The sequence below is a fragment of the Hippocampus zosterae genome, chromosome 20 (assembly GCF_025434085.1).
Source record: "Hippocampus zosterae strain Florida chromosome 20, ASM2543408v3, whole genome shotgun sequence".
Taxonomy (NCBI): Eukaryota; Metazoa; Chordata; class Actinopteri; order Syngnathiformes; family Syngnathidae; genus Hippocampus; species Hippocampus zosterae.
The window spans coordinates 5,775,562-5,801,457 of NC_067470.1; the positions used below are offsets into that span (position 1 = coordinate 5,775,562).

A 25,896-nucleotide genomic window follows, 5' to 3' on the forward strand; every position below is an offset into this window, starting at 1 on the left:
ACATTATAAAGTATACTGCACATTTGAATTGAAGGCATTATTCATTCTGTAAAGCGCATTTTGTTAGACACTTTAGCACATCGCCCCCACACCCCTGCATTTGCTTCAAGGTTGCTAAATAATTAATCGAGCATTATATTGCTTGAATTAATTTGTGCCCAAATGCAGTCTTCCTGTATGGGCACGCATCAATCTGTTTTTTTTATTTTGTGCCCCTTCTTGATGTGTACAACCAAAACAGATAAAGTCAATCTGTAGCATAATGAAGTACAATAAAAAATCTCATCATATCCCAGTGCTGTTGAACAACATCACTAATTAAATGCTGTAAAAGGACAATTCGGATAAACCATCCTCTCTCGAAACAGTCAAATTAGCATCGCGGAGACAATTGGATGAAATATAAAAAGGAACAAAAGGGAATTTAGTCAGCTCCAAAAAATGTGGGCGAAAGGACGAGGGGTTCTGGTTACTGGAAGCCTATGAGGGCTGACTTCAAGTGAGATGTGTTCCTACTTCATTCAACTATTCAAACTCCAGAGAGGAATGTCCTGAAGTTCTGCCGATTGGCTAGCAACTAGTTCAGGGTGTACCCCGCCTACGGCATGAAGATATGTGGGGTAGCCTCCAGCACGCCCGCGTCCCTCGTGAGAACTGCAGTTATGGACACGCTGATGCCAGTTCAGTGTCCAAGAAAACATTTCACAGTCTATCGTGGCGGTTTAAGGAGGAATAAAATCCCAAACCCAGTTTGGATGAGGTCCTGCTGTGATTACTTTGTGAACAGAATTGAGAGGAAATGACTGAAGAAGAGGCTACAAGTCAAAAGAAGGAAATGGAAATGACCTTTCGAGCAACGACCACATGTTGTAAATGTCAGATGAGGTAGAGGAAGAGCAGCAATAGGACACACTTTGGGAAATGTGAAAGCTGCTCTTTTATGATTTTCCGAAGCGTACGGAAAGAAGAGAAGAAAATACATGTGGTGCCACGCATTGGGTGAAGAACATGTGAAGTGTTGGATTTAGCTCGGATGATAAGAACCTCTAAAACATTTTCAGCCTTGAATGACTTTGAAAAAGGATGAAGGAAAAGGGCAAAGTCGTCTAAAAAAAAGTCGCGAATAATTCTACAAAGAAAAGTTCAAAGTCGGCTGAAAGGAAGGCTGTTAAGAAAGAATGAGGAGACATTATTTCAGCATTTCTCAGAATGTGTTTTTTTTCCCTTTCTGTTCAGCTCAGACATTAAAAGTCACAAGGCTCAATTTTAGTCTATAACATGAACTCAAAGAGCCGCTGCTGCCAGGAGAAAAATGGAACGTTCCAACTACAGTACTGTACTGCTACTTTACGATCAAGATTTTAGTGCAAGTACTGAATCCTCATAGAGAGTCCAGCTGTAGAGGACCAGGCATTCTTGAGTCAGGGGACTCCATTTTTTTTTTGTTTGTTTACGTGTTGAGGATTTCAAGTAGGCCTCTTTTCGATGAAATAAGGTGGTACGATTTAGCCGAAACACTCTTTAGACCTTTCATGGAGGTTCACTGATGTCATTTGTTGCAGTGTTTCACCATCTCACTTTTGGTATTTTGCAACTTGGCTTTACTCGGATCTCTCATTTGAATGGGTTCCCTTCATTCAGTGTCTTCATTAAAAACATGTTAAAAAACTGACTACGGCAGCGTAACATCTTGCTTGAAACGGTCCTTTTCATTGCCGGGAATTTCATCACACTGTCCCAAAAAAAGTCGATGTGCACTACCGACTTTGATATCATTGGAGCTCATGATTACAGAACACGATAAACATACTGGCTTGAATAGTCGTGCACAGTCAGAAACATGGTATAGAATGCTAACGGCGTTCATCTTGAGAGACTAGCATCCGTTACAAATAGGTTTGACAGTTAGAGATCCCTGCAACATTGCCTGAGGCTGCTAGGAGTACGTGTGTGTGTGAGTGTGTGTGCTGTATGTCGTACCTTCCGCACATTGAGAGCGAGCCGGTCACAGCACACTGTTGATGAAAGGGCAACAGTGGTTCAGTGAGGTGTCAGGGTTCGTCACGGACGCGTCTTATGTTTGACACGCCGTCAAAAAATTTGACATTGCTGTGATGTCAGGTGGTTTCTTTTCCCGGCTATGGTGCCTTGTCATTTGCACCGGCAGCACCCAGGAAAGGCTGAAGACAGCACATTTTTGGGCTATGTACTCTAAGATATGTGCAGTCAGGCTGATCCCGAAGCGTGATGTAAAATCAAATGACCTCTGACATCTCCGTGCCTTCTGTGCTTGCGTGCACCGCACTGCTCCCATGAGACCGATGGGCAGACCATTAGGGGGGGCGTCTGGAAAATCGAGGGCCAAGGGCTACTGTCTGTGTTAGCCTGATGCTAAGGCTGCCCTTGTCTACGATATGAAGTGACGGTCAAGGTGACCTGAGTGATTGTGACCGAGCCTGAGGCTAAACGATTGCTATCCACCAGAACTCTCAGGAAATAACTTTGACTCCACATCCGCACTCCAACGAGGCTCCATAAACGGCATAAAAAATGAGCACACTTCCCCCGGTGTTTTGCTACAAATACCTGCAGCTCTACGTGCGGTTAATGAGAGCAATACAGTGAGAAATGGCTTTCCGTGAGCGTTCGGATATTTTTTTTTCAGAGGTGCCAACTCTGAGAAATGAACAGCCGAATCCATACTGAGACGACAACATGGTGGCGGGTGCTTTTATGACTAGATATTTTTATATTTAATCAAAAGTTGAGAACTAGCCTGCTGTTCTCACGCGGTTAGTAGAATGTGAGTGTACCTGAGAGACTGAAGCAAAGAAATAGGATCTCCATTCAATCAGTTTCTTACTTTTCACGCACACCAAGCAAGCAACACAGCATGGCCCAAAGGCAAAGAATGATGGAAAATGCTTTTTTCTTATTATTCACCAGCTCACATGGTGACAGGCTGGACACGGCCGCCTTTTTGTGATTTATTAGCCAGAGAGAGAATTTCCATGCCATACTATTATTCACGGTGAGATGTGTATTAAGATGGAGCCTAATGCCTGCTTGTAAATTGAATGCCGATTCACTACTCAATATTCATTTGCTCTCAGATTCTCATTGAAAAGAGATTGTACCAATAGCCCAAGCGACATTGTTGTTTGTAGGCCACGAAGAATATCACGTTTCATTTCATGAGACTCACATGATGAAAAATGAAGCCAAATGAAGCTCAAAGAGCAGAAATTTGGGGGTGGAGGATTTTAGGTGACACGGGTGAGAGTGAACAGGAAGCCGAAACGATGCCTGATTGGCGGACGCCAATACACCACTAATCATAAAATAAAAAAGAAGCCAACAAATGAAAAAAAACAAATGTGTGCAACTATGAGCCGAGATCAATGGGGTGGCAGCAGCAAGGCGGGAACCCGAAGACTCAAAAGCTGGAGAACAGAGGCAAAGTGACTGCCCGAGGCACCACATACCGGAACACTTATGGGCCGGTAGTTTTCAGCCTCATCAGGTCAAGCATTTTATCCGATCATAAAGTTCATCGTCATGTTTCAACCAGTGTTAAGTTGGCAACAGTATGTGTGACTTTTTGCAACAGTTATTGGTCATTTTACTGGCTGTAATAGCATTTATTCCAAAAACATGACACGGTGTACGTGCGGGTATGCACGGAATACCGAATACGCTCGAGTAAATATAGAGTCACATTTAATTAACGGAGGAATTACTCAACCCCTGTTAATTTAAATACTCAAAGCACCTGTCACATAGGCTGGGATATTTGGGTGTTTATCCCAAAATATCTTTCCTCATTCTGAAGCATCAAAACACAGCAACTCGGTTGTCATGAAAGCAAAACAGATGATTTTTCGAACCCAATCGGAGCGTGCAATTTTATATCATGGGCATCCTATGAACTCAAAATGAATTTGAAATAAGACTTAAATTGCTTTCTATGAACAAACAGTGCGATGATGTGCGTATTCAAATGCAGTCACTGCATTGATAAAAATGTGTGTGTTGCGTTTCACAGTCTTCATGACGTACTTGCAAAAGTTCAGTGACAGTGATGTTTCTCGTGTCTTCCATGAATCAGAAACAGAAATCAATGTAACATCGTTTTTCAGCTGAGACAGCACATTAAGTCAAAAAAATGCTGTCAGGGCGTCCGTGTATGTGAAACATATTGACGTCCTGTGGCGGCTTGCCGGAAAAAGGAAAAAAAAAAAACACCGGCTCTAAAACAGTAATACACATGTGGGCACCCATCAATATTTGCAATGACGGGCACTTTTTATATTGGATTGAATCTCAAGGAAAAATGACTGTGTTTTCAATCCTTTCATTTGGCCTTGCTTGCATTCTGAGGAGATTGCAAATACTTCTGCGGGAGGACCTTAAAAATTAAGTGTATGATGAATCTTCTATTCATTTGAATGTTTTGTTCATTCCTTCTCCTTCTGAGTCAACCTTCCATTATGCCTTGTACTCGACCTCCCTGTGTCTCATCGTGGCAACCAGACAGCCTATTAAGTTCCTCCAGTTTGAATGCTATAAATTGTTTTTTTTTTCCAAAATAAAACATCAATACGGTATGCTGGACAGTGCCGCTTCTGTGTAAAATCTCAGCCAACCCCACAATGTCTGATTGTTGTATCTTCAGCATTTCCTTCGATTTTTCGTAACACTCTACATGTTGAATCCTTGTTTGATATCGGCGGGATGCAAGACAGAGAGACCAGGCAATTACGACTTTGGTAACATTGGCGTTAGCCATCAAGGTAACATCAAATGTTAATGTTGTGTAATTACAGGCTAGCTAAGAATAGACAAACTTGAACTTGAAACCTTCCTTTCACAATTCCATAACAAAAAAGTTGAAGTCTTTGTTGTTCCTGGCATCTGACATTGGTGCATTTTATTTTAATGATACAGTTATAGTTGTAATTAATGATATATATATATATATATATATATATATATATATATATATATATATATATATATAATTACATATTTACATGTTTTTTTTTTAGTATATCAGTGGTCTTGTGAGAGAGAAGTCATTTTGCTTGAGAGACGGGGTGGCTGTCTGAGTTCGTACAATGAAAGTGCTTATGAGGCAGGCAATTTAAACTTGCCTCAAGGTGAATAAGTACTCCACTTTTTTTTTTTTTTTTGTGCGGCCCCATGTTGTTCAACTGCTTGCGGTTGATCAAAATCTCCACTTCTGCACAACATAATAATCAGCTATGCGGGTGTGAGCAGGCATGCATTCGATGGCGCCTGCAAAGGGTACTTGCCACACCCTTGGCTTGATTGAAGTGCCACTTGAGTCAGCCCCATCCAAAAATCCACTTCTTCTCAGAAAAAGGCTGATTCTGCGACCATCATAATCAGTGGCTGTCATATTCTTCCTTGTTTTAAGAGTTGAGAATTTGGAAGCCTAAATACTGCACCTAATCACCATTAGTACATTTTGATAAAAGGGAATATTCTTGACTTTTGTCCAGTTTTGCTTGATGCTGTTCTGGATGCACCATCATGAATCATGCTGTATGTAGATAGTGCTCTTCCATCACAGATCAACCACGATGCCTCCCTTCATCTGTTCCATCCTTTCTGTGCTCTCTCTTCTTCACCTGTCATCCGCGCTCTTTGTTGCTCTGAATAGCCGATCACGTTTACCTGAACTGCTGCGCCTTCTCCTCTTCTACTCCATGTCATCCTTTCGTTCCACTGGCCCAAATTGCATTCACACAAGTACTCAATCTTGCAGTGAGTGTCCTTCATTCCTTGTCTCTCACGGCGTACCTCTGCGTAGTAGGTGGTCTCCCACCTGCTCTCTACTCTCAGTGCAGATCGCAATGACAACTGCAATCCTCACAGTCTACAGAGACTGCTGTCCAACCTCATCTGTCAAGCACCATTTAGTAAGTGAGAAAGGGTTCAGAGTGGCATAAAACGCTTGGGAAATTTTAGAAATACATTTATTATATACATCATATAAGACATGACAGAATTCAAACACCACCACTGTATTCATTTCGTGACTGCACACCTGCATATAAATTCACCTTAGTTTACATCAGATGTCATACTTACCATTTTCATCCGTGGAGGACCTGCAGAGACATTTTTATTCAAATAGGTGGAACGAACAGTTCTTTAATTAGGGGGAAATAAAAGGTTAGATTGATTTCAGCAAGCATGAGAAGCATACCAGGGCAACACGTATACAATGCACAGTAGACATGCATACACAAAATAAGAGGCCGGGCGTTGGCTATATATACAATACAAAGCAACGCAATATACTCGCGTGTGATCATCGGTTGTGGAAAAAAGTGCGAAAATGTTTTGCTCGAGTCACTGATGGTCCAGAGGTTCACTCGCCTGACTTCCGTGAAGGCAACACACCTGTGTGTTCGGTTCCCACTCAGAGATGCTGTGAATGTTTGACTGTACTGAAAGCGCCCTGTGATGTGACGGGCCACCAGTCCAAGATAACAATTGCCCAAAAGTCAGCTGGGAAAGACTGCAGCTCCAATTCCTGACCCTAAACAGCATGAGCAGTCTAGAAAATGGTTGGTTGGACAGATGGATGTGTTCACATGATGGTACTAAGACATGTTTTTCCATGCTTCATTCCAGAATCTTGAAATGAAAATCAGAACAATCAGCACGCGTTTGTGTCACTGCTCACTTTTTAGCGCCATCATCTGTTTCTATGACATGGAACAGGGTGATGTTGAATATGACCTGGTGTCCATTATTCCAGGCAAACAGCACTCTCTCTCTGGCATTGTAGTCAAGCATGGAGATATGGAAGTACTGGTTGAGAAATGGAATGTCGACGTACTCGTATGTTGAAGTCTTTGTGGAGTATGCGTAGTAAACCTTTGCTCCCGATAGGTGAGAGTTGGTTATGTAGAGCGTCCCGCAGATCATGAATGACTCCCCGGCATTCCTTTTGGAGTATTCGGTGTTCCAAGTGTTCAGGACCTGCAAGGTGTCCGGATCGATCTGGGCAATGACAACATTCCCGGCATTTTGGTTGGTGGCGTATGCGACCCACATGCCGAGTTCATCCGCCATGACGTCGATGTCCGAGTACCCTCCCCACGTGTACGGGTATATGTTATGGAACCCGGCAAACTCCAATTCTCGCTGGGCCAGCACGGTGCCTGTCTCAAAGCTGTACTTGACAATAATGTTGCTCTGGTACTTGTTGTAATAAAGTGAGCCATTGTAGACCACGTGATTGGTTCCCTCCCATTTGAAAGGAAGGCTGTAAGTGCGAGCGACCACTCCTGCCGTGAAGTCCTCCATTGTCTTGAACTCTCGGACGATCTTACTGTTGGTATAACCTTCCATGTACCAAACCTACACGTCAAATAAATAGAAGAGGTGGATGTAGAGATAGGAGGGTTGGAGCGATTGATGGTGAGGTTGGGGAGAAGGAAGGTTGATTGATTGATTGATAGATGATTTGGTGTTTTTTGGGTTGGTTGAGGATCGGTGATTGAGGTTGGACGGATGAGAGGATAGGTTTGACAGATGGGTGGAGAGTTATTTGCATAAATAGGTTAGATAGGTGGACATTGTTGAACTTTTCAGTGAAATGACTGGACAGAAGTAATATTCAACACGATATGTATCATCATAAAAATGCAGAAATAATATTCTTTAATTTATTGTATGTAATGTCTACCTGTCATGTACGCCGTTACGCAGTCAACCAATTATGACACAATAAAGCAAATAAATCCAAAGGAAATGGCGGATGAGAGGATAGGTTTGACAGATGGGTGGAGAGTTATTTGCATAAATAGGTTAGATAGGTGGACATTGTTGAACTTTTCAGTGAAATGACTGGACAGAAGTAATATTCAACACGATATGTATCATCATAAAAATGCAGAAATAATATTCTTTAATTTATTGTATGTAATGTCTACCTGTCATGTACGCCGTTACGCAGTCAACCAATTATGACACAATAAAGCAAATAAATCCAAAGGAAATGGCCTCCATTGTGCAACTGTCATAAAGAGAAGCTTTAACTCACTCTGTTGTGTCTTGTAGATACAAGTGAATCAGTCATCCACGCCCCAAAGCGGGCTCCAGAGGTCTTTATCGTAACAGGCCCATTGATTTTCATCAACTTTCCGCAGGCTGTTAATAAAAAAATACAGCAGTCAAAGGATCGTGCCGGATGGGGTGAGGTCAGATTTTTCAAGTCCGTGTCTCAGAAGGCTTCCGCTGCAGGAGAGTGTGTGTTCTCGCGGCATATCAAGTTTGCACCGTCGCGGAGATGTAATGACCTTTCCCAAGAATATAAATTTGATATACTGTATATTGACCAACTTAAAATAAGGAGACCTGGCAGAATAAATATGTAACAAATATTGTTTGTTGGGGAACCTGAGCGGACTCCTGAATAGCCCAAAATAAATAAATTCCATTATTAAAAATAACATGCTGAAGAATCCCATGATCCCGTTGTGCTTATAATGCCTGGTTAACGTTGGGGTTAGCAGCATGATATTGCAGACCGTTTTGAACACTAGACATGTCTTACGTACAGTAAAATTCTAATTGTGTGTCACTTACTTAATTTGCCCATACAGCCGCGGAGCCTGTTGTCCAGTCGCAGGAGCCGCCGATAGAGCTCATCATAGTCATAGACTCCGATTTCCTCCTGAATGCTTGTTAACACTGCTGACAGGTTCCTGATCTCCTCTTTGAATTGAGAGATGAGTGTAGCGTCCATCTTGTACTGCTCCAACACCGGGATCAATGGCTTCAGCTGGTCCATCTTGTCTTGGAGCTCCTAAACAGGAGACGGCAACGGGGAGGTGGCAGCAACAAATGAAGTACAGTACAGTTTTGGATCGAGTGATTGGAAATGATTAGCCACAAATTAATGAATTAGTTGAACCTGATAGTTTCTGGCCATGACAGATTTCCTGTTGTCTTCAAACTGTCTGAATTTGGTCCTCAGGCCATTCATCTGGTTCTCCATCTTCATCACATACTGAAAATCCCTCTGGGTTCGCAGGTTCAGCACCTCGATGGACTGAGACATGTTCTGCACCTACAAGCCATCAAGTTGCAACAAAACTACGATGGCAAAATGGGCGCCAAGAAGAGTTTTAAAGCATTGGCCCTACCTTCTCCAGGAGATGGCGGAGCTGCTTGCTCTTGGCATCTCTGGAGCACAAATTTTGTTCTGGGGCCACGACAGTGCAGATACAGCGCCCATCGGCATCCTGGGCCGAGCTGTACACCTGCCAGCCCTCTTTTGGCCCAATGGTCTACAAGCACAAAACCAACACTAACATTTACACTGGACTGATACCTGAAGAGTCAAATGTTCATAATATTCTTTCCATTTAATGCATATGACAATGAAGTACATCCTACAAATGATTGTGTTTTGAACGTGTTTTGTGTCTTCACAGAAATCTACGACAACATTCTTGCTCCGGTACACGCTGTTGATTGCGGAAACTGCAACTGGTCCTGAGGTTGTCGGGCAAAGATATTCAAATATGCCCCCATCAAACTGTTTCTTCTTCTTTTGTTCCCGGTTTAACCTTGGTCGAGGTCTGTGCTCTACTGAGTGCTATTCTAGTTTCTTTATAATCAGTCCATGTACAGCCAAGGTCAGAGTTTCTTTTCCTCCCTATTATTGCCTTTTTTTTTCACAAGGTGACTTCAACAAACAGAATGTTTCACTCACGTATTTAAAAAAATAAATAAATTTAAAAAAAATCAATCTCCTTGACTCAACAAACAAGCCACAGTTACAGAAGATACCACATGTGCCTATGCCACCTGGAAACATATTTTTCTACAAATCCCACTTGTTCATTCAGTTGAGGTTCAATAGTGATAAGAGACAAAACCCACTGTCCAGAAAAATATACTGCAGGGCTCAGCCGCGACGAATATTTTATTTCGGCAATCTAGTGTGTCTCCTGACATCTTTTTGTACACGACTTAACCTTCAGACAGATCCTAAGAACCCTCACTCCATATCGATTCAGCTGAATTTTTGAATTAGATTTCAAGGAATGATGACTATACAGATGATATCTGCATCGGCGTTGATTGCAAGCAAAGTGAATTAACGGGAGAATGTGAATACAGCCCGTTTTGGAACGCTTCCACGGTGTTCTCATTAGTGTTTACATGAGCCGCTGTACAATTTATGCTGCGGGCGAACTTTCCTTTCTGCCCGTTTTGCATGCCGTTTATGTCCTTTCCAGTAATTCCGCCTTTGTGCCCAAACTTGAATTGTAAAACAAGAGAAGAGCTTCCACTTTTAGCCGGTCTCCAAGGTGGTCTGTCTTTGTTTGCTCACAGTCAACACACTGCACAAAGGAAGGCGGACCGATGTGCTGACGGTATGCAAAACGCCTTGCGCGATCTTGCAGCCAAATACCGATGAGCTCGGTGTAACCTTTCGAGGACAACGCGTGGAGAATGCTGCGATCCACTTGTAATTGACCACACTTTTTGTTTGCGCCAACACTTTGGCGTAACTCCTCATTGTCTCTCCAACTCTCTGTTGTCGGACATCTGCAACAAGTCTCCAAAGGCTCTTCTGCTGGCCAAGAATGCTGCTGCGCAAGGACTGAAAGAAAAGACATTCACTACTAGCTTTGTGAGCAAAGGTGGGATTTAACATGACTTAGCTCTTCTCCAAATCTTCATGATTCAGCTTCAAGAATACACTCCATAAATTTAGTCAAACACCATACAATGCAGGATGAACATAACTAACCTACACAGAGAAAGGAGCATTTCCAACCTTCAAGCTGTCAGGCAAACGTGCTATCAGATCAAAAGACAGAGCACAAACCTGCAAACTGAAAGACAGAGACCGAAGCGGATGCTATTTATCTCCTTGCCCATTAGCCCATCCAAACAAGCCACGACGGTGTAATGTAGCCAGACTCTTATGGATTATCTCACAGCCCAAACGAGTGAACACTTTCGGCTGTGATGGCAGAGGAAGATGAACTCGAATATGCAGCCAGTTCTGTAATCAGACTGAGGCGGACATCGGAGACGGCAGAGACGAATGGCAACACCCGAAAGACTCGCGACCATCCAACTGGTTGCAGGAAGACGCTGACAAAGGTATGGAGAACAAAAAGACAAGATGCTTCCTCTCACACAGACCCCGATGAAACCAATGCGGTGAGATTAGTTTCCTCGAGGTGTGCCGCACACTTTGACCCCCGGTCAAGATGAAAATGTGTAAGTCTGAAGGAAATCGGTGCATTCGGAGAAGCTCCGAGTGAGCTCCGGCAAACAAATTGCATTTTGACTTAAACATCGGTAACCGTATGAACATGATGATTGGAGCTCTTGAGTTAAAATCAGTATTCACGTGTGCGGCCGACATGATGGACCCATGAAGGCTGAAGTAGGTTGAGCAAATGGCTCCTGGAGTTTTGGATGTGACAACGAGCGGTACATTTTCAGCTTGCAGATCAGATTGGAACCTGAAGTGGTTTCACTACTTGATGTGGGTTGCCTGCGCCGTCATTATCCTCCCTCACAGTGTTTATGAGTGCATAACAGACACATTCACTGAGAGTGGGCGCCGAAATGACACCTTTGACGATGGGAGAGCATGGGTGAAAAGACGTATTTTCTTAAAAGTTCATTTCAGTACCCGCTTTCCAATGTGCATCAAGTTTAAGAGCCCCAAAACAATCCGCCCGACAACAATCATCAATCTTGCAATAACAGACATCAGAAACACAGCAAACATGCCACTTGGAAACAAATCCTCCCCCCCTCACCCCAAGTTTAAATTCATTTGCGCACGTCATCTCTCATGGCTGTTGTTGTCGTCGCTGTTTGTGTGCTGATTTTTGTGCACAATGACAATGCACAAGTTAGAACGGTATTATAAAGAGCGGTGCAGGGGGAGCGTCTCCATTATACTTCCTCTATGCGCTTTTCGATTCTTATCAGAGCAGTATAATACGTTCTTGCTCGGCACATCTGCCATCCCATCGCCACGTTGAATTAAAAAAAAACTTGATGACGTAGTCACAGTGTAGTCATTCAAAATAACTAGCACAACACCTCTCACCTGTGTGCTGTGTTTGCTGCTAAAATACGGAAAACTGAGGACAGCCTCACACTGTCCAAAAATAGTTCAACATTATCAGTCCATTACTGCGTTTGCTTCCACTTATCCGTGGGCAGCAGTCGAAACACAGATGTCCAGACTCCCACTCTCTTGGTTCCCCCTGGGTCACACCAAGCCGTAAGAGTTTCCCAACCATATACTGTAAGTTGAAAGCACAACACTTCGCACAACACGAAATTTACTGCATGTTCACACCGTGCAATGGTGCTTGTATTAAAACTCGGCTGCGATGGCGTGGATATCCAGCTTCCGCGTTTATACTCGTCCCTTGACGAAACGTGAAATAAACAAGGCCTCTGTCGCCATCACTAAACCGTCGTCGTCTCACAAATTCAGTCCGAGATTGAAATGTTGTGCTTGCATTTCCTCTCTCTCTCTCCTTTTCAGGGAAGCACGCTTTGAGATGATTTCTTTCAATTTGGGAAACGACTTGGCATTGATCACAACACGTCTTTTGGTCTCATAACGGTGATTTTTCATTTTTCACCCTGCCACAATTTTGCCACGATTTTCCTACAATTGTGAATGTTTCATCTGAGAAAGCCAAAATTGTAGAGAATAGCTTGGTTCTAGTGTTGACCATCGGTGTACACCTCCACGTTGCTAAGGTCGGTTGTCTGTGACTCACGTTCATAACAGCATCAGCTGGTCAACAAAAACAAAACTTTCTCTCCAATTATTAAACTGAGCATGCGGTTAAGCACGATTCTGACACGTACATTTATATGCCAAAGGTGGAGGCAAGCAAATTGCTTCATTCAATATGCCGAGGAACAAAGCTATGTTGCGCAAATAGTCTGGCTGCCTGTGACTGACAGCTTAATACTTTGCGGCTTAGAGTAATTCCATAAAAGGTTTGCATTTTCAAGACATCTTCTAGCACTGAAGCATTGACTTTAAGGCAACCCAGCAATTAGCATGCCCTTTGTGCGCCAGTAATAATGGGATATTGATTTGATTTAAAACCGAATCATGGGTGATTATTTTTACGCTTCAAACTTCTATTCTATGGTCAACCTATTCAAACAGGATCAATTGTCTTCAATGGAGGTCTAATGGGGGGGGGGGGGGGGGGCACGATTGCTGCTCGGATGTTTTTAGCCTTTCAGCACCATGGACAGGGACAGCTCCTCATTTGCCACGGGTGGGGGGAACGTGCTTGTCGGTCTTCATCAAACCACACCTTTGGAGGGTTGCGTGCATACGGCCACAGTCGTTCACGTTTTATTTGGTAACTAGAACAGATTTTAGATCAATAGTGCAGTGTTAAAGTCAGTCACTAGTGTCAGAAGTGGCAAGTAAGTTGTGTGTTGCTATAATTATTTTGGACACAATCCTCGTAGTGGATCTAAAACAGCAACAGGTGTCTATTTTAACATGACGACAAACACAGCTGCCTCAAATTTAACCTGCAATTATTACAATTTGATTAGAATTATTACAGCCACAACACTATCGGCATCACAACTGGATGTATCCTCCTAATGCTTAGTTTCACTTGTCACGTGTCATTTTAATGCCATGTAAGTCTATACTATTTGGGTGATGCTCAAAAATTATATCCTAGTTGGAGGAAGGAGCAATCATGAACAAGAAACATGCGGCAAGAGTAAAGAAGCGATCAAGTGAAAATTGTGTCACAAAACTCACCATGGATGGATACAATCCAAAGATGGTCAGGGACAGGTAGGAGTACAATATACTCAACAGGAGCCGCATGCTGACTGCCGTGTGCTGCCGCTTTTCTCCCAGCTGTATTTCCTACTTCACTATGAGCCGCCCGCCCCACAGTGGCTGGTGGGGGTTTTTAAGGCTCTTGGAGTGCACGGAGAGCTGGGAGAGAGCTCTGCTCTCAAATAAATGGCTGTTCGCTCACTAGCATCACACCCAGCTCTCCTTGGTCGTCAGTGAGAGCCAAGTAAAGGACGATGGGGGTGAGGGTGAGAGAGAGAGGGAGGGAGAGAGAGAGAGAGAGAGAGAGAGAGAGAGAGAGAGAGAGAGAGAGAGAGAGAGAGAGAGAGAGAGAGTTGTCGGGTCCATTTGATTGATCGATAGATAATATTTATCATTCAATCAGTCAACAGAATAATGTATTCTATCCTGGCAGTTAGCAAATATGCATCGGTCACAATTCTCATATATTCATTCATTCATTCATTCATTCATTCATCTTCTGTACCGCTTGATCCTCACTAGGGTCGCGGGGGGTGCTGGAGCCCATCCCAGCCGTCTCCGGGCAGTAGGCGGGGGACACCCTGAATCGGTTGCCAGCCAATCGCAGGGCGCACATAGACGAACAACCATCCACGCTCACACTCACACCTAGGGACAATTTAGAGTGTTCAATCAGCCTGCCATGCATATTTTTGGAATGTGGGAGGAAACCGGAGCACCCGGAGAAAACCCACGCAGGCCCGGGGAGAACATGCAAACTCCACACAGGGAGGCCGGAGCTGGAATCAAACCCGGTACCTCTGCACTGTGAAGCCGACGTGCTAACCACTGGACTACCGGGCCGCACAATTCTCATTCATATAACTGTTCCAAATTGTCTGCAGGTATGGACGCGAAGGATGAAAGTGCCGCATGCAGCTCTGGAGCCATAGGTTGCAGACCCTCGATTTCAACAGTTAACAGATTGCTGTTATCCTTTAATCAGTCTACTGGCGTTGCTATCAATTTAATCAGTCATAAATCAAAACCAGACTAATTGAGTTTGCATTATTGATGATGTCATGCATTATTATTGATGAATCTGGTTGTACTTTTCAATAGGACAAAGAGTGGTGAGTGTTTTGCATCAAAAATGGTGACTTTGATATAACAGTAGGAAGGAAGAAGGCGTGCTGGTATTTTCACATTTCCGTGCAAGGTAGCACAGTGTAACCCATTTTTTAAAAATGGGCGGGGCGTTTGTCATGTTCTTGCTTGTGTTTGAGCACCAGTTGGAGTGAAGGGCGTTTCCCTCCAGCAGGCACACCTGTGCCCCGTTTTCCAATCTAGCCTTGCCATGTATTTAAGGACGGCCAAGCTGCGTGGTCATTGTTGGACTTTGCTCACTGTTGTGCTTCATGTGTTGTGTTCCCTCTCATAGTCGCTCTCATTTTGTCATAGAGCTTTGTATTTTCATTATTCCTTGGTTTGGTGTTATTGGACTTGATATTTCATTTGTCTATTCTCAGTGATCTATTGTGTTTGTTATTGCGTTGTTTTTTTCCTGGCTTTTTGTGACTAGCCATTTCAGTTTGTACTTTGTCAGTGCGATGCCTTTATTTTTGTAATAAATGTTTTTGTTATTGCACTTGTTGTAAGCCTGTATTGTTGGAATCCCAAAACATTATTTGGTTCAGACATGGCCGACTTCATTCCCCCACAAATAGCTTCAATGCTGCACTGTTAATCCTCCATGGACAGATGATATAAATTTTGCTGGGGAGATCTGTGAAGTGGGCAATTGAAGACCAGGTTTCATCCCGGTCGTTCGTGTCTGTATGTGAAAACCAAGATGCACCAATATTTACGCTTGTGCGCAACTGCGTTGTCTATGAATATGGAACCGATTACATACTTGCACCAACCTTCTTTTGTCCGGATCATGTTTCTACATCACGAGTCAATTGTCTCATCAATACAGCAGACTATTCTATTTCTTATCAACAGTATTCAGACCCGTTTTTATCTCTCTGCCGTGTAGATTGTGTGCAGGATTTATAGATTCATAGTTGGTTTTTGCTTAAGTGGCTGAAAAGAGAATAAATAACCCAATATCTGTGAAATATAGAAGGCGATCAACAGGAGCGGGCATCACTTTCCCCCCAGGCAGCGCATATTGAAGAACATTCATAAACAGCTCATCTTTGAACATCTAATATAATGTCTTTCATAGTAATCGTTTTACACGGTTTGGGGAAATCATAACTGCCATATTTGCCAACAACAACATTAACAGATAATCAAAAAGTAGTAGGGAGAGGTCCTATACCACCACTCATGCTAAAAGGTATATGTAGTTTTTGGAACCTGGTTTTACTAACCACGAGAACATCTTTAGGCCAACCATGTATAAAATTCAAGGCAGTTTATTTATTTTATTTATTTTTTAACAGGATTACCAAATAACACGTTTAACCCAATTTATCGGGGAAGCAGCATAACTGGTAATGACTTTGTCACGCATTGGTTAGGTTTGCTCATCTTCAGTAACAGATGTTAGTTTGTAAAAGGATGTGAAGCTTTGCGATAAGTACCATTCAGCGTTTTGCTTGTCCAACAACCTGGACTTCCACTTGAGCATTCTCTTCCGTTGCTCCCCACGAGGACGGCCGCACCAAAGCAGGAGACGAGATAAAACGAAAATGACAAGTCAAGTTCATTTACTGCTCAGAGCAGACCTGTCACTTGGCATTAGCTGCATGGACATTTGCTTACAATGGACAAGAACAAAGTTCAAGCCGAAGCCGTAGAAAAGGGATTTGTCCTTCCGTAAGCCATTTACTTTCGATTGAAAATACATTGAATTCAATTAGACTTGGAAAAACACATTGCTTAAAATGCATTTGGGCTACTGGTGTCTTGTGGTATATATTCACTGTCATTTGAAATAGGCGTTTTGGAAATTGATGCTAATGTTACAAAATGAGCATCGGGAAGCTGGTCTGCCAAGACTATCATGCCCATAATTTCACCTTTTTTGCACCAATGGCTGTTCTATACTGGCAATCGTCTTTGACCAATACGAGGTGACATTTATTTTTCCCCATGTGTCAAGAACGAAAGGAAAATATGGTAAGATGGAACTTTATTGGTTTGAAGAGAGATGGGATTGCACCAGCCCAAAATCTTGAGTTTACGTAACACATCCTCGATAAAAAAGCATTTGACATGTACAGTAAGTAGGTGGACTACGATTGCAGTCATTTCACACAAACCACTGAGACATGCAGTTCACTGTTGTTTCCAATCCAGTTTTAATATTTAATTGAACTATAAAAAGCAACAATAAAACATTTTCTCTTGAAGGGCTTCTCATTGCATTCACAGAAGGGTTTGAACAGTGGATGTCTAGCAGTTGTGGAATTCTCTCTTTCAAAAAAATAATCCCCATCCAAAATATATAAACTTAATTGTTTAACCAAGGTATATACAGGGTATAACATCCTTGCATCCTAAAAGGTTATCAAGAAAGTCTGAGGTATACAACCAAAATTAAAAGTCTGTCAGAAAACAAAACAGAAAAGAAAATTAAAACAACAAATAGAATTAAATTAATTAAATGAATGCCATGATTGCTACTAGCACAGGATCACAACATTAGTGGGAGATGTCGCTGTGTTGTTGTTTCACCAACGGTCACCAGGGCATAGAACCTCAAACTATGGAGGGTCAGTATATACAAAGGGCAGAGTCTAAATTTAGTACTGAACAATTGTTTGGATGCTCACTTTATTTGCCTCGTGAAAGGTACACAGTATTTGGTCATCGGAACAATCGCAGAATTCAAACATATAATGAGTCCTTTGCTGAAATAAAGGAGCCGGAAGCAGAATGGAACACATGCAAGTTTTGAAGGTGGATTCGGAAATAACAGTAATGTACACAATACTTTTTAAAAATTATTATTATTATCAAAATAGACCTTCTTTCTTTTCTTAGCACCTCTTTATTCATTTGGAGTGTGTTCTTGAAGTAGCACCATTGGTTTACGTACAGCACCTGGAGGATCCAGAGAGGAGGTCCGTGTCCACCCATGTCGCCTGACCGCGGTCTCTCGGCTCACTCGGATTTGCCTTCCTCTATCGCACTCTCAAATGTCCTTCACCTTTTGCTCCATGTTGGGGTTAAGCGATGTGGTTCGAGCCCTACAAGGGCAACAAGTACTCTCCTGGTTTATGCATACATACACGGAAAGGACATGTTTGCAACACCATCTCTTATTCAGAACTTGCATGTGGCAAAGAAAAAGCCTGGGGGTGGTGAGGGGAGTAGTCGGGGAGGGGCGGGGCTCGGGAGGCTTCAGATTGACTTTTTCTGCTGACCCCATCAAGTCCGTTTTTATTTTTTTATTTTTTCTTGTCTTTAAAAAAAAATAAAAATAAAATTAGCCAAGGAAGCAGACCGGCCCAACTTCAAACCCGAACTTCTGATTTGGGTCCCCAAAGTCAGTCAACATGACATCGATGATTGGAACCTGATCGATTTTGGGAGTATTAATCTCCATCACAGTCTTTCCATAGCCCTTCCTCGTCTGCAACAGAGAAACAGAAAAACTGCTTTGAGACCCCCAAAAAAATCAACATTTCCAAAGAGAAACATCTTGTCAACTGATATAAAAGCATCCTGACGTCAATGAAACCCAAAGTTCTCCATATATTCATGAGCAGTTGACTTGCAAAACGTTGAAAAAGTGGGGGCCGTACCGCACATCCGTCTGAGAGGGCCGTAATGTAAGGGTTGTTGCCGTAGGACATCTCCTCGTCATTGGCACCCAGGAAGCGCAGCGACTTGTCATAGCTGTCACTGGTGGCGTCATGCCATGCCACCGACTGGTGGCAGCTGTAGGTGAAGTTTTGCCTTGCCGAGGCCGTCAGTAGTCTGAGGAAGGTCATCTGCACCATGTTAATGGAGTTGCCATCCGAGTCAACGTAGGAAAGCTGTGGAGGGGAGCAAAGTCCACGTGTAAGCGCTTGAGCTCCCTCTGCCTAATTTCAACCTTGCAAAGCCTTTCTGAAAGTAAATTTGATTCTACAAGCTTACATGTGCTTACTGTCACTTGACATTTAGCTGCATAAAAAGAGCTTTGTGCGAGATGGAGCCGATAGGAGATTTGGAACGTCACCCGAGAAGGCCATCGAGAACAATACAAAGTACGTAACAAACGGCAACGTTTTAGTCGCACAAACGCGTCATGCGTAAGTCGGCATCTAAGCATTATTTATGGTGTAAAATGGTATCAATGCATCTTACCTCCCTGAATTGAATTTTTGGAATAATGATAATAAACAAGACACAAACAACAACAGCGGAACAAATGATCTACTTTTCAAAGACAAAGCGATGGGCTGTGTGTGGAACAGTCTTACAAAGTTTGTCCTCTTCCCACTCGTAGGGCAGCGGTTTGATTGAACAGGACATGCGCTGTTTACAACTGGGAATTTTTACGTGTTCAAGGGCAAGGAAAGGCCGATGGTCGCGTTATATCGTTTTCATTGGAGCTCTAGTTCAGTAAAACATGAGTGTTTTTATTTCCAAAAGTTAGTTTCATTTTTTCATGAGTATCAGCTACAGCCTCCATAGTACAGTACATGTAGTTGGATCTATGATGAAATTGTCTCTTTTTAATAGTCTGCAGCCTTTTTTGTTGCGTGCACAGCGTGAGGATTATGATGAATCACGAGAGAGAGAGAGAGAGAGAGAAAACACTTACTATTTTACCACGCTTAAATTCACTGAACCATGACCCAGGAACTTCTTTAGGCCATGAAGATATTCTGACCTGTGGCAAAAGAAAGACACTGTATTTTTATGTGACTACTATGCCCCCTTTTCATGTTACTTCCAAGAAACAATTTTCAATTGTACACGAGTCTTGCTTGCTATGGAGTTCCGCAAGTAGATGTTTTAAGGTTTTTCATGTGTGACACGGCCTGCTCATGGAACCTACCACGATATGATTTCACCCCAAAACATTTTGGGTATAAAGGCAAAGGCCACTCACCCCATTGGACTTCTTATCTGGGTAGATGCACGTTTCTCCTCCAGCAGTAAAGTTACAGTAGACTTTGAAAGAATCCCCTGAGCAACCTTGGTTTGGATCAATCCAGTATTCACCTGAGAAGAATTAAAAATATATATCAAATGCCATCCATGTGAAAACATAATTGTGCACCTCTGATAAAAGTCGGAAGACATGACAGGTGGACAAATCTGCTTGAATCCTCCCCAGCATTGAAAACTCTTAAGATGCTATTAGGTATGATGTCATGTGACACCTTGTAAAGATGATCAACATGAGTATGGTTTCGTTTTCTTTTGGGCATTCCTTTTTGGACCTACCATCAGGGAACTCCGGGTGGCAGAGTTGCAGGTCTTTGCATGTTCTGGCTGGGTTGTTCTGTGTCCCCATGGGGTATTTCATGCGCTCAATATCCTGTTTAAGGTTGTTGAGCGAGCTAAAGATGCCCTCCATGCCCTCGCCGTAATCCATGAAGGTACCGGCCGCGTCGGACTGCATATCGCTGGAACGTTTGGTCTTCTTGGGGGAACGGACGGGCAGTGGCTGGATGACCTCACCCGGTGGGCCCTACGGGGTGTGTCATATATGTCCAAAATGGGAATTCTTACTCGAAACACTGCGCAACTGTACAATCCTTATTGACTCACGGGAGGACCTGGAGGTCCAATGGCACCATTATCTCCTTTAGCACCGGCTGGACCCTGAGAGACAGATGTTAACCATGCTCAAAACTTGCTGCATCACCACAGTGAGTGCCGGTTCGTTATTGCCAACCATATTTAAAAAAAAAAAAATCTACTCACAGTTGAACCTTTAGCTCCCTTTGGACCTTGAGGACCCTGAATGAGATGGCACATCAGTTTGGCATTCCCTCCACAGAAATCGAAAAGATCCAATCAGTGAATAGACTTACAGGTAGACCAGGGGGGCCGGGGGGACCGAGAGGACCTGCTGATCCACTGATACCCTAATAAAAAGATGAGATAGAGGTGGCCATACATCAGCGATTGGCTGACACCCTGAACTGGGAGCCAGCCAATCGCAGAGCACACAAAAGACCAAAAATCATCCGCGCTCACACTCACATCTGGGGACAATTTTGAGCGTTCCATTGACCTGACACTTTTGTCTTTTGTCCTAACGGACAGTTAACAAATTGATGAAAAGTGATGCCTTGTGACTGTGGTCGAAAACTACTTACACCGTCTCCTTTGTTGCCAGATGACCCTTGAGGTCCAGGCAAACCTCGGTCTCCCTTTTCTCCTTGTTCACCAGGAGGCCCGATCAAACCGATTAAACCCGGATGTCCCTGAAAAAGGAATGTGCACATTTTAAAGTGCAATGGCAAACATGTGCTCCTTTAAACGGTACAGGCTTGCCAATTTCATGATTGTTTTCCGTCCACAAAAATATATGAAAAGTGGGCATAGGCGAATGGAGGCTGACATTTCATTAGAAGTCAAAATCCCCGTACGTTGTTGTATAGACACACAGACCAGTTTGAAGCACAACCGTAATGGTTTTGAAAAAGGGATGCTCTAACCGGACACGATGCATTTAAAGCATTGCAAAACACAACACTCTTCCTCACACGCTACTTTTAAATTGCTCTTTCTCGGGCCATCATATCAGTGTGTGGGAGGCCGTTTTGATGCAGTCATGTGGGCTGGCACCATTTCCTCCGTATTTGTATTTTACCAGCAAATTCAACAGAGGCATCAGGGATACAAAGTCTCTGAAGTCTTTGTTTCCAAATGTTCTCATAAAGGGCAACAATCACCTTTTCACCCTTGGAGCCTGGGTCACCTTTCAGACCAGGAAGTCCAGGAGGACCCTGAGCAAAAGTAGAAATGAAAATGAAAAACCTCTTGGTCTCGAATAAATTATAAAAGTGGAAAAAACGAAGAGAAGTGAGTCGAAAGACAGAAATGATGAAGACTGCAGCCCAAAAACAAACTTAAGGATGTCCTCTTTCCAAGGTGAGATGCACTCACCATTGGTCCAGGTGGGCCATCTTGTCCCGAGGCACCGGGAAGTCCTTGTTCACCCTGTGAAAAACGTGACAACACTCCAGCTTTTGTATTTCCTCAATTTCTGTGTTCATAAGCGAAATGGCTATTTCACTGAAATCTAGTTAATATCTTATCGTATTTTTAATTGGAAGGCAAGTCACTGAATGAGCTCCTGTTTTCAAGCCAGTATTCAAGTCAAGTCAAGTCAACAGTATTTATAGAGCACTTTCAAACAGCCATCGCTGCATACAAAGTGCTGTACATGGAGCGATTTAACATATACAATAAACAGTAAGACGAATCAGTAATAAGTAATAAGTAATAAGGCGGTAGAAAGCACCAAGCAGTAAAACCAATAGCAAATCTAAGTCATGCTGAGTCAAACGCCAAAGAATACAAGTGAGTTTTGAGGAGGGATTTAAAGATGGGCAGCGAGGAATAGAATTTGCAGTATTGTATTGATCCGCCTTAATTCTGCGTGAAGGGAGTTGTATCCGTTAAAATTCTTCCTGAATGGCGGAACTTGATTATCATGATGCGCTGGTGGGGGCAAAGTATGAAAGCACTTCAGGGATACTTTTTGGAATTTAGACTTACAACAGGGCCAGGTATTCCACGGAGACCTTCTGGACCAGGCTTTCCGGCAGGTCCCTGAGGCCCAACAGGTCCGGTTTTACCCGCTGGACCTTCGGAGCCAGCCTCACCCTGTGAAGAGAGAAGCAGGAAGTTGCTGCAAATGTGGGAAAGTTGTACAAGTTGGTAAAAGTCACCATGTAACATTATCACTTGAAGCCAAGAAATCGAATTCAGTTTTTGTTACCTTGGCGCCCTTCTCTCCTTGTCTGCCTTCAGCACCAGCAGCTCCCGGAGGCCCCTGGGAAAGGAGGGCAGCATTGTTAGCATGTCAACATATAATTGACGTTATTATGCAGCCATTGTTTGCAGACAAGTGGCCGATCGTCTGTGACACATTTCAGAGTTTGCCCATAACAAAAGATAGCTATTTCTTTTATTCAATTCAGAATGTAAATGTACGGCATTGGCATTTTTGTTTTTCCTTTTATACAGGGCGTGTTTTATTTTCTCTGTGACAATTCCCCGTATTTTCCACACTTTAAGAGCAATGGTTTTATTGCATAACTAGTAATCATTGAAGTCAAGTAAAGTAATCCATGTTGATCTATTATGGCGTTGTCTTATTGGCCAAACATCCCACCTAGCACCCAGCGGCCAGGCAAAGACATCTCTCCAGCCATTGCAGAAAACTGATCATCACCTATTTTTGTTCAGAGTTCAGACATTTCACCAGGACAAACATGAGTACACAACTTCAAATGTCTTTAACACTACTTCAGTTGTGTCAAGATCAATTGGAGTGACTTTGTTTTGTCTGCTTGAAGTTCCATCAAAAGACAGCGGTGTACCCGTGTCCACATTTGCAGGCTCGTCCTCCTTTCTCTCCTCATTCCACCACCAACTTGCTCGACTCATGTGGCCAGCTAAAGGCGCGGCGTGCTTATTGATCGAAAGCCCAAATTGAACACCCCCATCCAGCTTCTCCTGCCTTGAAGCTTTCATTAGCTTGACATGTTCACTTCTAACTGGTGCTCCAGTGTCTATTCATCAGCGCAAAGACATTTCAGTTAAAGCAAAATACACCAGGTTCACAGAGTAGGTGTGTTTTCTGAACAAATTTGCTCTAATATGGAATTCAAATCGAACCAAAATGAAAAATCCGAAACCATCATAGCCATGGTACAGTTCAGTTGTATTTAACTTATAAGTGCAGTTATTTCAACGAGAGAGTGACTGGACTACCACTTCCAACGAAAGTCCACCATAATCCATTTTGTGACTTTTCAAATGGAGAAAATGCCACCTCATTTTCCTTCAGCATGAAGGCTCACATCCGAAAAAGCAGCTTAGTTTCACGCAGATATCAAATTCGTAATATATAGAGCTTGTAGTCCAGCTGAATGTCTTAATTTGACAAGGAAAAGACTGCTTTTAATAATCCAATAAGCGGAATCAAAAAATGACCTAATCGCGTTCTGTTTATCATTCCATGATGCAACTCAAAAATCCTACTAGCAATGGTTCCACATCCATGTTATGAATCCGCTTTGCAGCAGCTGTCAGACGGCAGCATGGAATCAATAATTTGTCACACTTGCGGTGGCTCTCATTTTGAAGATTTAAAGGAATCAAGGATCAATTACTTGATACGCCTTTTTTCCATTTCTTGTGCGTAGAGGGAGGGGGGGAAAAAGGATTCCCAATTTTAAAATCTCGCTGCTCGTTTCCCATCAGACTGCAGAGCGTCTTTGGCTCACAGCATGTTCGCTTGAAATCTCCACCTCTTGTTATCCCTGCTTTATTTTTTAATGAAAAAGAATCACTCGGGGTGGAGTGCGGGCGACAAGACCGAGCTGTTGAGGAGGACAGGCACTGTGTCATTTATTTCAAGACAATGTGTGACAATCGCATTGGCTCACGGACGACAACTGTCAGACATTGAGAGAATTGATATGGGGTCACTGCAGAACTATACATTTTAAAATGCGACTTGTCGCGTTGCCTGGATCATATGGAAAGGCAATCGCAATCACCATAGTAACAATAAACTTACTCTTTTGCCAGGAGGTCCAGGTGGGCCAGCTTCCCCTGATGGACCTGGGGGTCCCTTGAGGTCAGCAAAGAAACACAATGGTATGTTATTTCACAAAAAAACATACGGTGAATTAAAATGTTTGCTTAAAATCTGCGATACAGCGGTGACGGGAACGCTAAGAACATTGTCAACATGCAGATTCAAACCCCGCAGTATAGATGTGAACAACTTACTGCCTGGCCAGTTTCACCATCGTCTCCCTTCTCTCCTGGTTCTCCATCTGTGCCCTAATGAATACAAATATGGATGTTGGCCAAAAAATAATAATAATTTCAATGATTGGCCCTACTAAATGTAAATCAACCAACATTTTAATCATAATTCAAAATAATTGTTGAACGGCAAGTAAATTTTGCCGGAGGATTTCAATACTCACAGCAACACCTGGCTCTCCGGGAGGACCAGTGTCTCCAGGGAATCCGACGGGACCCTTTTGAAAGGAAACAAATTGTCATTGAAGGAAAAGAGATGAGATGCATTGCTGCTGAAGCAAACTACATGGCGATGCTGCTTTGAATGACAATGTAGCCACAGCAATACATTCCATGAGCAAGCGATCATAAATTAAACACTAAAATACATTTTAAAGACTTTGAGATCGATATAGCAGGTCTCATGTCAAGCGGCAGATTTGACAACACTTACGGGGTTACCCTTTGGACCATCATCTCCGGGGGGACCTTTGGCACCAGCGGGTCCAGCAGCACCAGGAGGTCCTGCTTCTCCCTTCTCTCCTCTCTCGCCTTTGGGTCCCTGTCATAATTGGGTCAATAAAGGGTAAATGTCGTTAAAATTTTCTTGCAAAGTTCGCATCATTCACAAAACTGGAATACCAACTCATGTTTTCCAAAAACGTGAATTCTTGCAGAACACAAATTAATCGCGACAAAAACAGCTGTCTGTGGTTGTCTGAATGGACGCAAAAACCAAAGCTTCACTGTCACGCCTGAATTCCTAAAATATCTAACAATTATTTGCAAATGTGTAAACCTGACAACATGTTGGTCCGAGGTTATGATGGGAGTCTAAAAAGCCAGATGACTTCACTATTAAAATGCCACTGTGCTGTCAACAAAATACAGATAACGTACCCCGGTGCCGGGCTCTCCAGGTGGTCCGGGGTTCCCGGCCTCACCTTGTTCACCCTTGCAGAAAGACAAACCTCAGTGACTGAAATAATTGTTGAGGACAGCACACCATGTTTTGACTCATACCTTTTCTCCCACTGAGCCAACGGGACCCACGCCGCCTGGAGGACCTTGTGAGCCCTGCAATTCAGACAAATGAC

General features: G+C 43.0%; 2 protein-coding genes across 5 annotated transcripts in view; both read right to left on the reverse strand.

Annotated features, from left to right (window-relative positions):
* Positions 1 to 6,713: 6,713 nt before the first annotated feature.
* Positions 6,714 to 14,095, reverse strand: olfm3a (olfactomedin 3a). The gene is made up of 6 exons (XM_052053889.1): positions 13,844 to 14,095; positions 9,189 to 9,332; positions 8,957 to 9,112; positions 8,629 to 8,848; positions 8,084 to 8,190; positions 6,714 to 7,398 (listed from the first exon to the last, which is right to left on the reverse strand). The coding sequence occupies exons 1-6, from the start codon at positions 13,910 to 13,912 to the stop codon at positions 6,715 to 6,717; spliced, it is 1,380 nt and encodes a 459-aa protein (XP_051909849.1). The 5' UTR covers positions 13,913 to 14,095; the 3' UTR covers position 6,714.
* A 4,179-nt stretch (positions 14,096 to 18,274) lies between these two features.
* The window catches only part of col11a1a (collagen, type XI, alpha 1a), a 42,486-nt gene continuing 34,864 nt past the window's right edge, over positions 18,275 to 25,896 (reverse strand). For all 4 annotated transcript variants that reach the window (XM_052053679.1, XM_052053680.1, XM_052053682.1 and 1 more), the window contains 19 exons: positions 25,823 to 25,876; positions 25,700 to 25,753; positions 25,254 to 25,361; positions 24,985 to 25,038; positions 24,782 to 24,835; positions 24,567 to 24,620; positions 22,758 to 22,811; positions 22,535 to 22,642; positions 21,920 to 21,973; positions 21,706 to 21,759; positions 21,127 to 21,234; positions 20,839 to 20,892; positions 20,729 to 20,764; positions 20,573 to 20,626; positions 20,246 to 20,492; positions 19,908 to 20,020; positions 19,617 to 19,685; positions 18,610 to 18,843; positions 18,275 to 18,437 (listed from right to left, as the gene is read on the reverse strand). In XM_052053679.1, the coding sequence (XP_051909639.1) occupies positions 18,291 to 18,437; positions 18,610 to 18,843; positions 19,617 to 19,685; positions 19,908 to 20,020; positions 20,246 to 20,492; positions 20,573 to 20,626; positions 20,729 to 20,764; positions 20,839 to 20,892; positions 21,127 to 21,234; positions 21,706 to 21,759; positions 21,920 to 21,973; positions 22,535 to 22,642; positions 22,758 to 22,811; positions 24,567 to 24,620; positions 24,782 to 24,835; positions 24,985 to 25,038; positions 25,254 to 25,361; positions 25,700 to 25,753; positions 25,823 to 25,876 (1,710 nt within the window). In that variant the 3' untranslated portion in view covers positions 18,275 to 18,290. The remainder of the gene's footprint in view (positions 18,438 to 18,609; positions 18,844 to 19,616; positions 19,686 to 19,907; positions 20,021 to 20,245; positions 20,493 to 20,572; positions 20,627 to 20,728; positions 20,765 to 20,838; positions 20,893 to 21,126; positions 21,235 to 21,705; positions 21,760 to 21,919; positions 21,974 to 22,534; positions 22,643 to 22,757; positions 22,812 to 24,566; positions 24,621 to 24,781; positions 24,836 to 24,984; positions 25,039 to 25,253; positions 25,362 to 25,699; positions 25,754 to 25,822; positions 25,877 to 25,896) is intronic.